General features: G+C 39.4%; 1 protein-coding gene and 2 non-coding genes across 3 annotated transcripts in view; all 3 read right to left on the bottom strand.

Moving 5' to 3' along the window:
- Positions 1 to 14,703, bottom strand: part of EIF3A (eukaryotic translation initiation factor 3 subunit A) — a 48,063-nt gene that overhangs the window by 16,451 nt on the left and 16,909 nt on the right. Inside the window, exons 8-16 of the mRNA XM_009215476.3 lie at positions 11,590 to 11,694; positions 11,109 to 11,207; positions 9,957 to 10,073; positions 9,568 to 9,753; positions 8,292 to 8,639; positions 6,811 to 6,915; positions 6,617 to 6,730; positions 1,125 to 1,247; positions 439 to 592 (exon numbers count right to left, since the gene is read on the bottom strand). Coding sequence (XP_009213740.2) covers positions 439 to 592; positions 1,125 to 1,247; positions 6,617 to 6,730; positions 6,811 to 6,915; positions 8,292 to 8,639; positions 9,568 to 9,753; positions 9,957 to 10,073; positions 11,109 to 11,207; positions 11,590 to 11,694 — 1,351 coding nt within the window. The remainder of the gene's footprint in view (positions 1 to 438; positions 593 to 1,124; positions 1,248 to 6,616; positions 6,731 to 6,810; positions 6,916 to 8,291; positions 8,640 to 9,567; positions 9,754 to 9,956; positions 10,074 to 11,108; positions 11,208 to 11,589; positions 11,695 to 14,703) is intronic.
- Positions 10,365 to 10,496, bottom strand: LOC116269596. The gene has a single exon (XR_004177216.1). It is a non-coding gene; the product is annotated as a small nucleolar RNA SNORA19 (small nucleolar RNA).
- Positions 11,349 to 11,477, bottom strand: LOC116269597. The gene has a single exon (XR_004177217.1). It is a non-coding gene; the product is annotated as a small nucleolar RNA SNORA19 (small nucleolar RNA).

Genomic DNA, 14,703 nt, shown 5'->3' with positions numbered 1-14,703 from the left:
ATAATGTACAAGTAAAAGAATTTAAAAATAGTTTGTAATCAGCTACATGACAGAACACAGTCAATAAAACAAGTACTACACCCCTCAACTATAATTTTGTAATAAGATACTAGAATTCCTGAGCAATCTGGGATTCCAGATACAGCATCATTTAACAGCCATCATCTGGAATGTATTCCTCAATAAATGTCAATACACAGAACATGGTGATAAAAAACAAAAAGTATTAATTTTTAAAAGAACATCAAATGTGTGGGGAACTGTTGGTAGATGATGTAACAACTTCACATACAGCAAACTGGGTTCTGAGATCCAGTTAATTACAGTGCTAAAAGACCAATTACCTTGATTCCTGTATTTTCTACATAAGATGACTAAAAACTAGATCTAACACCAACCTTGCATTAGCACCCCTCCAATCCTTTTCAACCTGTGTACCTTTTAGCATTTGTTCTTCTGCCCTTCTTTGCTCCTCCTCTTCTTTTTCTCTATAATATGTTATTCTGCGTTCTTCTTTACGTTGCCTTTTCCGTTCTTCCAATCGATTATGCCTTTCTTCTGCTAATCGCTCTTCAAACTGTTTAAGTTTTTCCTGCAATCGAGGTAACCCCCAACCCAAAAAGGACACATTTCGTCAAGAGCAACAAACTAGCAGAAAGCTATTAGGTTTACAAAAGACTCTCAAGTGTGTTAGAATCATCGAAAGCAACCTCTCAGAACAAAAACTCTAACTTCCAAATGACCACTAACTTGTTAGCAGGCCGAATTTTAAAAAATTTAAATTGTTGATATTATCTACATCCAGTGGGTTTTTCTTTATACAAAATAAATTCAATGATCAAATTAGAACCTAAGCCCGGGACATTTTGATCTAGTTTTTTTATTTCTAACAAAAACAGTACACAAAACTTGTATTAAACTGTGCGTTCAACTTTCACCTTTAGAACAATTTCTTTAGGTGATTGTTTTGCTTACGAAATATTATCCAAAAAGTTCTACTATTATTTGAATGACCGTTATACATAGTAACTCAAGACAGAAAATACCAATTTGTTAAGGGAGAACACTTCAGCCAATACTAGAAAGCTCACGAATCAACATTTCCCAAAAATCAGCAAGCTCACCTCATAAACAGACTGCCGTGCAGCTTTGAGTCGCATTACAAATAAATCTCTGTCTTCAAGCATTCGTGACATTCGATTCTTATGTTCAAGAGCCTTTTCACGTTCTAGCTGCATTGTAGTAATCTGCAAGTACAAAATACAGTGAAATTTCAAAGCATCACTTTTTTTTACTCATCAACCCCAAATTACTGACAAATACTCTTGAAAAATTAGAAGCTGCTTCATTGCCCCTTCTATCATGCCATAAAAAAAGCATTAACTACCATCCATGTCAACAGGTCCCCAGAAGACAACTAGGGGCAAGAGGTAGACAAAGTAATCCTGAGGCATTTAGGAGAGACAGTTTTTATTTAGCCCCATGACACCAGGAACTTTATAAAGGAAAAAGTATGATATACGGACACACCTTGGAGGCACTGCAGGTTTGGTTCTAGACCACCACAATAAAGAAAATATTGCAATAAAGCAAGTAACACAGATTTTTTGGTTATCCGATGCATATAAAAGTTTACAATCTATCAAAGTATACAACAGCATGTCTAAAACACCAATGTACAAACTTTAATTTTAAAATACTGTGAAGTGGGATGCAGTAGTACGCCGAGGCAAGAGAATCACTTGAGCCCAGCAGTGCAAGATCAGCCTGGACAATATGGTGAGACTCCTGTTCTCAAAGAAAACAAAAAATACTTTATTCCTAAAAAATGCTAGTGATCACCTGAGCCTTCAATGAGTCATCATCTTTTTGCTAGTGGAGTCTTGCCCCAATGTTGACAACTGTTGACTGATCAGAGTGGCGGGTACTAAAGGATGGGGTGACTATGGTAATTTCTTAAAATAGGTAACAATGAAGTTTGCCACACCAATTGCAACCTCTTACAAAAGATTTATCTAGCATGTGGCACTGGTTGACAGTTTTTAACTTAAGAGTAGAATTTCAATTTGATCCAAACCTCTCAAACCCTGTTGCTGCTTTATCAACTACACTTATGGAATATTCTAAATCCTTTGTTGTCAGGTCAACAATGTTCATAGCATTTTCACCAGGAGATTTCAAGAAACCACTTACTTTGCTCATCCATAAGAAGCAACTCCTCACCCAGTCAAGCTTTATCATGAGATTGCAGCAATTCAGTCACATCTTCAGGTTATAGTCTTTTTGTTTTTTTGTGGGTTTTTTTTTTTTTTGAGACAGGGTCTGTCTCTGTCACCCAAGCACTGGAGTGCAATGGCACCATCTCAGTTCACTGCAACCTCCACATCCTCCCACCTCAGCCTCCCAAGCAGCTAGAACTGCAGGCACACTCCACCACACCTGGCTAATTTTCCTATGTTTTTGTAGAGACAAGCTTTCACCATGTTGCCCAGGCTGGTCTCCAACTCCTGGACTCATGCAATCTGCCTACCTCAGTCTCCCAAAGAGCTGGGATTAGAGGTGTGAGCTACCCCACCCAGCGTATACATCTAACTCTACTTCTCTTGCTGTTTTCACCACATCTGCAATTATTTTCTCCACACTACTCATGTACCCCTCCAAGTCATCCATGAGGCTTGGAATCAACTTCTTCCAAACTCTTGCTAATGTTGATATTTTGACCTTCTCCCACAAATCACAAATGGTCTTAATGGCATCTGGAATGAAGAATTCCTTCCAGCAGGTTTGCAATGTACTTTGCCCAGATCCATCAAAGGAATCACTATGGCAGCTACAATCTTATGAAATATATTTCTTAAATAATAAGACTCAAAAGACAAAAGTTATTCCTAGATCTATGGGGTGCAGAATGCATACTGTGTTAATAGGCATGAATACAAACATTAATCTCTTTTATACATCCCCATCAGAGCTGTCATATGATCAGATGCATTGTCAATGAGCAGCAATATTCTGAAAACTCTTTCTTTTTTTGAGCAGTAGGTCTCAACAGGGGGCTTAAAATATTCAGCAAACCATGCTATTAACAGATATGCTGTCATTCAGACTTTGTTCTTTCATGCACAGACCACAGAAAGGGTAGATGCAGCATAATTCTTACGGACCCTAGGATTTTTGGAATGATGAGAATTGGCCTCAACTTCCAGTTAGCAGCTGCATTAACCCCTAAACAGTGAGCATACCCTTCAATGCTCTGAAGCTCGGCACTGCCTTCTCTCTACATATGAAAGACCTAGTTGGCCATCTTCTTCCAACAGAAGGTCGTTTCATCTACCCTGAAAATCTACTGGCTGGGCACCATGGCTGACCCCTGTAATCCCAACACTCTGGGAGGCTGAGGCAGGCGAACTGCTTGACTTCCAGAGTTTGAGACCAGCCTGGGAAGCCTGGCGAAACCCCATCTCCACTAAAAATACAAAAAAAAAAAAAAAATGCTGGCATGGTGGTTCACGCCTGTGGTCCCAGCTACTCAGGAGGCTGAAGTTGGCTCTTGAGTCCAGGGGGTAGACGTTGTAGGGAGCTGAGGTTGCGCCACTGCACTCCAGCCTGGGTGATACAGCGAGATCCTGTCTCTCAAAGCAGCAAGAAAATCTCTTGTTCAGTGTAGCCACCTTCATCAACTATCTCAGCGAAATCTTCTGAGTAACTTGCTGTAGCTCCTCCATCAGCACTTGCTGCTTCACATTGTACTTTCATGTTATAAAAACAGTTTTCCTGCCGGGCGCGGTGGCTCAAGCCTGTAATCCCAGCACTTTGGGAGGCCGAGACGGGCGGATCACGAGGTCAGGAGATCGAGACCATCCTGGGTAACACGATGAAACCCCGTCTCTACTAAAAAAATACAAAAAAAAAAAACTAGCCGGGCGAGGTGGCGGGCGCCTGTAGTCCCAGCTACTCAGGAGGCTGAGGCGGGAGAATGGCGTAAACCCGGGAGGCAGAGCTTGCAGTGAGCTGAGATCCGGCCACTGCACTCCAGCCTGGGGGACACAGCAAGACTCCACCTCAAGAAGAAAAAAAAAAACAAAAAAAAACAAAAAAAAAAACAGTTTTCCTTAAACCTTATGAACCAACTTTTGCTAGCTTCATACTTTCCTTCTGCAGCTTCCCTTATTATATATTTATACATTTATTGATACAGAGTCTCCCTCGGTTGCCCAGGCTGGAGTGTAGTGGCGCAATCTCAGCTCACTGAAACCTCTGCCTCCCAGGTTCATGCAATTCTCCTGCCTCAGCCTCCTGAGTGTCTGGGATTACAGGTGTCCGCCACCACGCCCGGCTAATGTTTGTATTTTTAGTTGAGATGGGGTCTTACCATGTTGGCCAGGCTGGTCTCAAACTCCTAACCTCAAGTGATCCGCCCACCTTGACCTCCCAAAGTCCTGACATTACAGACGTGAGCCACCGGGCCCCGCCTTTTGCAGCTTTCTAACCGCTCTCAGCCTTTGTAGTATTAAATGTTGAGCATTAGAGCCTTGCTCTGGATTAGGCTTGGCTGAAGGGAATGTTGTGGCTGGTTTGATCCAGACCAATGAAACTTTTTCCATATCAGCAATAAAGGCTGTTTCACTTTCTCACTGTTTATGTGTTCACTGGAGTAGCATTTTTAATTTCAAGAACTTTTCCTTTGCATTCACAACTTGATTAGTTCAAGAGGCCTAGCTTTCAACATGTCTTCCTCACTAAGCTTAATCATTTCTAGCATTTGATTTAAAGTGAGAGACAGGCAACTCTTCTATTCACTCGAACACTTAAAAGCCATTGTGGTATTGTTAATTAGCCTAATTTCAATATTATGTCTCAGGAGCCAAGCATATAGTGGCTCACGCCTATAATCCCAGCACTTTGGGAGGCTGAGGCGGGCGGAACACTTGAGGTCAGGAGCTCAAGACCAGCCCAGCCAACATGGTGACCCCGTCTCCACTGAAAACACACTTGGGATGTTGAGGACGGAGAATCACTTGATCCTGGGGGGCAGAGGTTGCAGTGCGCCAAGACTGCACCACTGCACTCCAGTCTGGGCAACAGAATGAAACTCTGTCTCGAATAAATAAATAAATATATATATAAATATATATATATATCAGGGAATAATAGGAAGGCTCAAGGACAGGGAGAGATAGTCAGGGAATGGCCAGTCAGTAGAACAGTCAGAAGAGACACAACATTTACAGATTAAGTTCGCCGCCTTATATGAGTGTGGTTTGTGGCACCCCAAAATAATTACAACAGTAACATCAAAGATCACTGATCACTATAACAAATATAATAATGAAAAAGTATGAAATACTTTGAGAATTACCAAAATGTGACAGAGACATGAAATGAACACATGCTGTTGGAAAAATGGTGTCAACAGACTTGCTCAATACAAGGTTACTACAAACTTTTAATGTGTAAAAGAAAAAATAAGAATAAAAATAGTAATATGAGGGGGCTGGAGGAGGCATGGTGGCTCACACCGATAATCACAGCACTTTGGGAGGCCCAGCCAGGAGATTCGCTTGAGCCCAGGGCTGTGAGACCTGCCTGGGTAACAACACAAAAGCACAATAAAGTGAAGCACAATAAAACGAGGTTTGCCTATATATAATAAAATAAAATAATAAATATGACATGGTAACACCAAACACCATGGTTTAATTTTTAAAGGCATTTTAATCAATGCAAGATGATATATGGCTATTTCCTTTCTGCCCTATGTGAAAAAACGGAAGGCTCCAAATCAACCCAATTTGGTCTGCAGCACCTTTCTAATTAGTTTTTAATATTTACATGTTAAGAGAATTATCACAAAAATTCCAACTTCTCCTGAAAAAATGGGAAGAGCTGGCAATCCTAGGTCCATTCATCTCCAGGTGACAACATTCAGATAAAACCAAGAAAAGGCTGCATTCTATTACATTCTACACCGATGTTTGTCTCCTGCTTATGGTTACTTTTTTAAACCAGATCTGTTCACTCACTTTTACTACATATTTGGTGCCATAAGCATTTGTAAACCCTGTTTTTGTATCAAGTAAATATAATACACACTATAAATTAACAAAACTATGGAATGACCTGTTTAGTCACAAAAGACCACATAGTACACAATTCCATTTATATAAAATGTCCAGAAGCAGCAAATCTAAAGGAGTAGTTTAGCAGTTGCCTAGGGCTGGGGTGGTAGGAAAGAATAGGGATGACTATTGCTAATGGTTTAGAACTTCTTTTTGAGATATGTTTTAAAATTAGATTGTGGAGATGGCTGCACAATTCTGCAAGTAAACTGAAAACTATGAGTTGTATAAACATGCCATACAATTTACCCATTTAAAGTGTACATAAAGCAGTTTTTTGTAAAATGGGCTTTTCAGTTGTCCTTTGTTTTCCAAGTTTCGTTTGTAATCTCTATCGTGAAATGTTCCATCTTTCTACCAATCTGTTCATAGGCAGCCATTAGAGCACCATTTCTAGCAGAAGAATACAAAATAAAGCAATTCTGAATGCCTGGTTCCATCACTGGCAGAGGATTTAATTACAATCTAAAAATATTACAATTAAATTAAAAACTTACTCTTTCTTCCTCTTGTTGCTCCCACAGATCCATGTCTTTAATTCTCTGTTCCTCGTAAGCGCTCTTTATCAAAGGAATTTCTTCCAAACGTTTGGCTCTTTCAAAATAGTCAATCTGAATGACACGATAACACATGTAGTTTTTAAAAATCTCTTAACTTGGTATGTTAAAGGTTTACCAATCCTTTCATTTACCTTCTTTTCTTGATTCTTTAGGCGTTCCTGAAGTTCTTTCTTTTCTTTCTCCAGTTGTTCAACCTGTTTAGCCATGATAAAATCTGGATCCAATTCCTCAAGGTCCTAAAAGGTAATACAAATGCACAATTGTTAACAAGGATAAACAAGCAATGCCTAACATAACTCACTGCTTTCTAGAAAAAAATCCTAAATTGCTTTCATTGTTACAATGGATGATAATTTAGGAAATGTAAAAACATCATACAATAGCCTTATTTCCACTTGACCACAAGGAAAAAATTATCCATACATCTTTTTCTCACTCCTCCAACCTACATCTACCCACATTCTACTAAACAGGGTAACCAAACCTAATCAGAAAACCCAAAATCTGAAATGCTACAAATTTTAAAGCTTTCTGACCACCAACATGGTGCCACAAGTGTAAAATTCCACAACTGACCCAGGTGACAGGTCAGTAAAAATGCATTAAAACTTTGTTTCACGCACAAAATTATGTAAAATAGTGTATAAAATTACTTTCAGGCTACGTGTATAAGATGTCTATGAAACAGGCCTTGTGTGGTGCGTCGCACCTGTAATCCCAGCAATTTGGGAGGCTGAGGCAGGTAGATCACTTGAGGTCTGGAGCTGAAGACCAGCCAGGCCAACATGGTGAAACCCCATCTCTACAAAAAATACAAAACCTAGCCAGGCGTGGTGGCACACCCCTATAATCCTGGCTACTTGGGAGGCAGAGGCAAAAGAATTGCTTGAACCTGGGAGGCAGAAGTTGCAGTGAGCCAATATCATACCACTGTACTCCAACCTGGGCAACAGAGTGAGACTGTCTCCCACAAAGAAAAAAAAAAAAAAGTCTTATAAAACAAATTAATTTCGTGTTTAGACTTTACTCCAATCCCCAAAATATCTCATTATATATACATGCAAATATTCCAAAATCCAAAAAAATCCAAAATCTGAAAGGTATCTGCTCTCAAGCATTGTAGGTAAGGGATATGCAACCTGTTCTGTGATTAATATATAGTAGTTAAAACTGCACAGAGCAGGCCGGGTGCGGTGACTCACTCCTGTAATCCCGGCCCTTTGGGAGGCTGAGGCAGGCAGGTCACCTGAGGTCAGGAGATCGAGACCAGCTTGGCCATCGTGGTGAAAAGCTGTCTCTACTAAAAATACAAAAAATTAGCTGGGTGTGGTGGCAGGTGCCTGCAATGCCAGCTACTTGGGAGATTGAGGCAGGAGAATCACTTGAAGTTGCAGTGAGCCGAGATCACATCACTGCACTCTAGCCTGGGCAACAAGAGACTCCGTCTCAAAAAAACAAACACAAAACTTCCCAGAGCAATAAACATATGCTTACTCACAGATTTAGTCATGACCAGCTGTACCAAAATGTGTGAAATGGTACAGGACTATGGTTCTAAGAGTACAAAATACCTGGATAAAACTAGCTTTTTAATGACTAAAATGCTACATACTTCAATGTCAATATCTTTGAATGCTTTGGCACCCAGTTCTGTTTTCTTGATCTGCTCCAAACGCTCTCGAACAGTTTTCTTTTTGATTTGTTCATGTTCCTGTAAGATACGCTCCTTCTCTCTCTCCTTCGCTTCCTGGCGCAGCCTCTCTTCCTCAGCCTTCCGTACTTTCTGGAGTTCAGCTTCCCTCTGTTCCAATTCTTCTTTCTCACGCTGAATATTCAGACTCTCAAGGCGCTCTTTTCTTTCCTCAATTGTCTGGCGGCGAGCCAGGATTCGCTGGTGCTCTTTTCGTGAATTTTTAAGGTATGCAGTAACAGCCAACTGATGCTGTTCTTCTTTCTCTTGCTTCAAAACCAAATGAATTTTTTTAAATGACTAAAATTAACATCCTCTGGTATTAGACATTAAAGAAATTACAAAATAATCCTGATGCATTTTCTATGTATCTGCATTTGATAATGGAAGATGACACTATTCAAGCTGTTTGTTTTCAGTATCAAATGCTATGGTGTTGCTCCTACTCAGTCTTTTAATAGCAATGACGCAGCTAAAGAAGCTCTCCTAGCTAAGACAACTTTTCACTGCACCAAACCTACCTTAGGTGTTCATTAACAGAGCTCACAAACAAGAAATAACTTGTTACAGGTAGTGGCTCACGCCTGTAATCCCAGCACTTTTGGGAGGCCAAGGTGGGTGGATCACTTGAGGCCAGGAGTTTTGAGACCAGCATGGCCAACATGGTGAAACCCCATCTCTACTAAGAATACAAAACATTAGCTGGGCACGTGGTACGTGCCCGTAGTCCCAGCTACACAGGAGGCTGAGGCACAAGAATTGCTTGAACTCAGGAGGTGGACACTGCAGTGAGCCGAGATGGTGTCACTGCACTCCAGCATGGGTGACAGAGTGAGACTCCATCTCAAACAACCAAAAAAAAAAAAAAAAAAGAAAGAAAGAAAGAAAGAAAGAAATAAGCAGGAGGGAAAAATCCACTCACTGTACTTCACTATTTGAGGAATCCTATGTCTACTCTGCTGTTTCTGTTAACATAATCCACACTTTTACATTACCTACACAGAGAAGTATTTTGTTCGACGGAAGAAAGCTCAATGATTTGTGTATTTGATCAAATAACAAAACTACCAAGTACAATTCTATAGGAAATATATCATAAATCCCTTCTCTCAGATATTGTCTCAAACCTCTTTGTGAAAGACATGGCCCAAGAGTCCCTCAAAACTTCTGGGATTTATTTCCCCGGGAAGATGCATACCAGTATATGAGCTGGTTTAATGACTTCAAGTGCTTTTGCAAGTACTGAGGACATGGCTGTCAGCTGATTTCTTATCTGCTCTGAAGGCATGCTTTGCAAATGAGGACCAATCGGAGCATCTTCTCGAGTAGCATAATTCAAATCAGATCCAAAACTCAGGGTCCGAGAAGTGTGATCAATACGAACCTTAAAAATTAAATTATCAATGGTTAAATCCATAAGTAAGCATGAAGTCAAAAAGTAACAGAAGAACGTCATATACAAAAGCTGGAAAAGTTCACTCAGTAAACTTTAAAATGGTATCACTGTACCAAAAGCCGAGAAACAAAAGATACGTGTTTTTCTAGTCCTCAAGGGCCTTCTCCTATCTCCTTACAGCACATACCTACCTGCAAGTCGCAATGCCTGGCTGCGTCTACTATGGCCCGTTCCAGTTGGAAAGCATCAACGAAAGGAACCAGAGAAGTCAAACGAGAAAACTCAATGCTCTGATAAATCTGTGACACCTGCATAGAAAACATAGGGTTAATAACACGAGTCACTATTTATTCAGCACTTTTTATGTGCAATCTCATGACAGTCATGGGAAGTAGAAATTATGCCAGAGAATTTATGTTAGCAGTACATTGTCAAAGCCAGAATGCTAATCCCAGACTATCAACTCTAAACCCCATGCTTTGAGAACCATTACCATACTATTCTCAAACCTATAATCTTTTCAAATCCTAGTTGTCGTAAAACAAAAAAGCCTAAAAACCTGCTACTTACCGAATATATTTAAACACTTCTTATAGAATTTTTGTCTGAAGGAGACTGGCAGCATTACTTTTTATAGTTATACTGCTAATTAGCCTTCAATTATTTGTATAGCACATAAGAAATAACACTGCTCACATATACAGAAGAAAGCAGGTCAATGACATGTGCACAAATACTGAGATGAAAATATAATAAAAGGCCCTCCTTCCCAAATGAAACAAATGGAAACAAAATGGGAGCACTTACTTAAGCCCCTGGACTAAAATAAATGAAAAGGCTGTCTTATTCACTCACAGTGGGAGGATCTATTAATCCAGGCTTCTGAATAGCTATTAAAGCTTTAAATCCATAAACACTATGACTAATTCCACTTCTTATGCCACGGAAACTAATAGAAGTGTGCAAAGATACATGTATGAAAGATGATCAATGCTACAAGACTTCTAACAAGAAAAAAAAAAATCTAATAATATAGGTTTTCATCAAGAGAGTCTGAATAAATACACCACGGTACCTTAAATGGAATAAGGTAGCCCGTACATTACTAACAAGGAAAAATGCCCAAAGACAGTGTTTGACCAAAAAAAAAAAGTGCATTACAAAATACGTGAATATAATAACTCTGATTTTCAAATTAATAAATAGACTAATTTTTGGCAGGGGCAGAACATGGGGAGGTTCTCACTTCCTAGGCAGTTCTAGATTTTTCCAGTTTTTAGTTTCATGATGAGCACATACAATCAAGGAAATTCCAGTTCTTCCACAAAACACTTTATTTTTACCTGCTGCAGAAGGCGGAGGATGGTGTTGTTTTGCAGTTGTGGCACATACTGTTGCAATTCCGGTTCCTTTTCAGGTTGTTCCCTAACCCAATTTAGAACCTATAAAATTCATTAAGTTGAAAGAGAATCATACTTTCTACATAATAGATACTAAAACATCTAAAACTCTTTCAGTTTTTTTAATATACAAAAACATCATCCAATGTAAAGAAATACAAAATGTATCATGAAGCTACTGATACTTGTTTGAAGGTGACTGGCAGCAATGGCTAAATTAGTCATGCTGCTAATTAACCTCCAAATGTTTGTTTAGCACATCAGAAATATCTTTCCTCTTGAAATAAAGAAAAAAGACAATGAAATGTGCCCTGAATTCCAACACATAGGACAAAACTTCTCTCTTAACAAGTATCAATACAACCCAAAACTGCAATAAGGCCAACTGTGTGGTAACAACCAAAACTAAAATACAAAGGCTTACCTTTGTGACTCGCTCACAGAGTTTTAACGGGTTAAATTCCACTTCAAGCCAATTGTAAAGGTCTTTCACTTCTGGGACAACATATTGTAGTACATTAAATCTGACCTACAGTAAGCAAAACAAAAGATGTAACTGCCAAAGGAAATTTTCCAACTAAAATTCTGAACTTAGTATAAATGATAGCATTGGAAATCTGGAAAACGATTTAAAAAATCACCAAGCCTCAATCTCCTCTAAATTTACCAAAAATGAATCCAAAGTACAACTATGCTGGGTCTCTTGCCCCACGCTATGCACACTAACCTACAGTGAAAAGCCCCACAGGTATGCAAAAAGGAAACTCTAAAAAACACAACCACAACCAATTAAATATTCACAAAGACAACTACTGTGGTCAATGGAATATTTTATTACCAATAACAAAGAAAATACCAGAATTTTACTTTTATATACATTGTCACACAAAAATAATCACGACAGCACTATTTCTAATAGCTCCAAACTGGGGAGAATTCACATACTCATCAATAGGATAGTGCTGTGTTCATAAAATAAACAAAAATGCTCAAAAAAGAACAACTACATAGAACACATGAATAAATCTCACAGACATAACGGTGAGAAAAAGAATTTCACATATCACCCCATTTATATAGACTTCAATTTTACCATGGAATATGTCATTTTTTAGGAACTGTTAACCCAAGGACAGAATAACTGCTGGGACAGAGCAAAGCACAGAAGTGTGCACCCATAGACAGTGGGTAACAAAACCGAGGCAAATGTTGGCAGATCACATCCCCAAGTCAGGAGAGCGCCCACACACGTGAGCACTCAGGGCTAAGGTTAACTCTAATGTAAAATGGGTACAAGACTGACACCATTCTAACACTTCCCCCTTATAAGCATCCATTTATCTTGACTGCAATAAGGTGTGGTATATGCATACAAATAAAATTCCCTAACTTGGAATCTACCTTTAAGAGGAAAAAAAAAAAATTTAACAGCTCTAATTTCATTCCTATCAAGTTATTTTAGATTATTCATGTAGCTCCCCTTCCAAATAGGGAATGTGAAAGGTTGCCATAATCTACTAAATTATATTTCTCACTAAAATACACAATTGGTTTACTTTCTGATTTAAAAGTCACTCTTAGGAATGTTTGAGTCTTTTCCTGAGATAAGGGAATCACTGTCTCACAAATTTGGTGATGGAAGCCTAACGCTCAGGTATTGGTCAACTCAAGAAGTTGATAAATGCCTCTTGGCAGTCAGCTAATCCATTCACGTGACACTAACGGGTATCCTCCTAAAAGTTTACACTCTATGGGCACAATGAGGACCCTAATCTAGACTCCCTAGCTGCCGGTCCAATGCTACCCATGAGTGATCACTGATTGACTTGCTCACAGACCTTTAGTGGCTTAAATTCTACTTCCGGACAATTGTAAAGGTCTTTCGCTTCTGGGACAACATATTGCAGTATATTAAATCTAAGTCTAAGAGATCATCTTTTTTTTTTTTTTTGAGATGGAGTCTCGGTCTGTCACCCAGGCTAGAGTGCAGTGGCACGATCTCAGCTCACTGCAACCTCTACCTCCCAGGTTCAAGCGATTCTCCTGCCTCAGCCTCCCGAGTAACTGGGATTACACGCACGCACCGCCATGCTCAGCTAATTTTTTTTTTTTTTTTTTGTATTTTTAGTAGAGATGTGGTTTCACCACAGTGGCCAAGCTGGTTTCGAACTCCTGACCTGAAGTGATCCACCCGCCTTGGCCTCCCAAAGTGCTAGGATTAAAGATGTGAGCCACCACGCCTGGCCGAGATCAACTTTAACAGCAAGGTGACGCGGATTATCCTTCCAGTGTGGCACATTTCTTCAGCTTTAAAAATTAGAAGCCAATTTTGTATTAGCAAATGTTTTATTTGCTAATGAAATCTCTTCCTCAAGACACTGCTGTTGCTTTATTACACTGAGTCCTGCATCTATCCCATAAACAGTTGAACTCTGTGGGCAGCGGCAGCAGAGAAAAACATGGAGGCATACAAAGTAGAAAAAAAGCTGCTCTGTAGGAACTCTTCTCAAAAGTTAACTACAAAGCAAATCTGCATTACTATGTCATAAAAGAAAAATGCCACTATCTAGAAAACCTATTTGTTCTTACTTAAATTGACTATTGCAGAAAATTTAGGCCTTTTATCTAGCTTTTACCAGAGTGAATATAGGTGATTCCTCAGAACACATTTTTAAAATATCTGAGAGAGCTTGCCATTATCTTTTTTATTTAATGGCTATATTCATGAATTAGGGACTGTTAATGATTTGAACTCCATTCTTGGTAAACATACAGCCAAGTTCATTTTTCCTTAATACTTTTCTCTAATACTTATCCCAAAGTAATCTACTGGAGGTGACTCTAATAACCAAGTCAGACTGTTTCGATGAGAATCCCTAGAATTTAAGCTCCCCTAGAATACAACTTCTCCCTTCAGTTTCACTTGCTAGGCACATAACAGGCACTCAACAAATTTCCACTGAATGGAAAATTCCATCAATGTGAAACAATGAAAAGACACACAAATCTGGCCAGTGCGGTGGCTCACACCCATAATCCTAGCACTTAGGGAAGTCAAGAGGGGGTGGATCACTTGAGGCCAGGAGTTCCAGACCAGCCTAGCCAACGTGGCAAAACCCCATCTCTACTAAAAATATAAAAAACCACTATAGTGGTGTGCGCCTGTAATTCCAGCTACTTGGGAGGCTGAGGTAGGAGAATCACTTGAACCTGGGAGGTCGTGGTTACAGTGAGCTGAAATCGCACCACCGCACCCCAGCCTGAGCAACAGAGTTAGACCCCGTCTCAAAAACACCACCACCACCACCACATCTTAGGCTCCACACTCTAAAACTTTTGTATTATATTTGCTAGGTAAAACCTAGAAATCTGCATTTTAAAAAGTATTTCACATACAATTTCACTGAATAACCCTAATTAAGTCCATACTATTTAATAACATAAAATGAAAGTTTAAGAGAAAAACGTTGAAAATATTTTAGTTGTTCAGACACTGAACATCAGACACTGAAGGTAAGTCTACCTTACCTTTTCCCCT

The sequence above is a fragment of the Papio anubis genome, chromosome 11 (assembly GCF_008728515.1).
Source record: "Papio anubis isolate 15944 chromosome 11, Panubis1.0, whole genome shotgun sequence".
NCBI classification, from domain to species: Eukaryota; Metazoa; Chordata; class Mammalia; order Primates; family Cercopithecidae; genus Papio; species Papio anubis.
The sequence above is the reverse complement of the archived record's forward strand: the minus strand, read 5'-3'. Positions and strand labels throughout refer to the sequence as shown.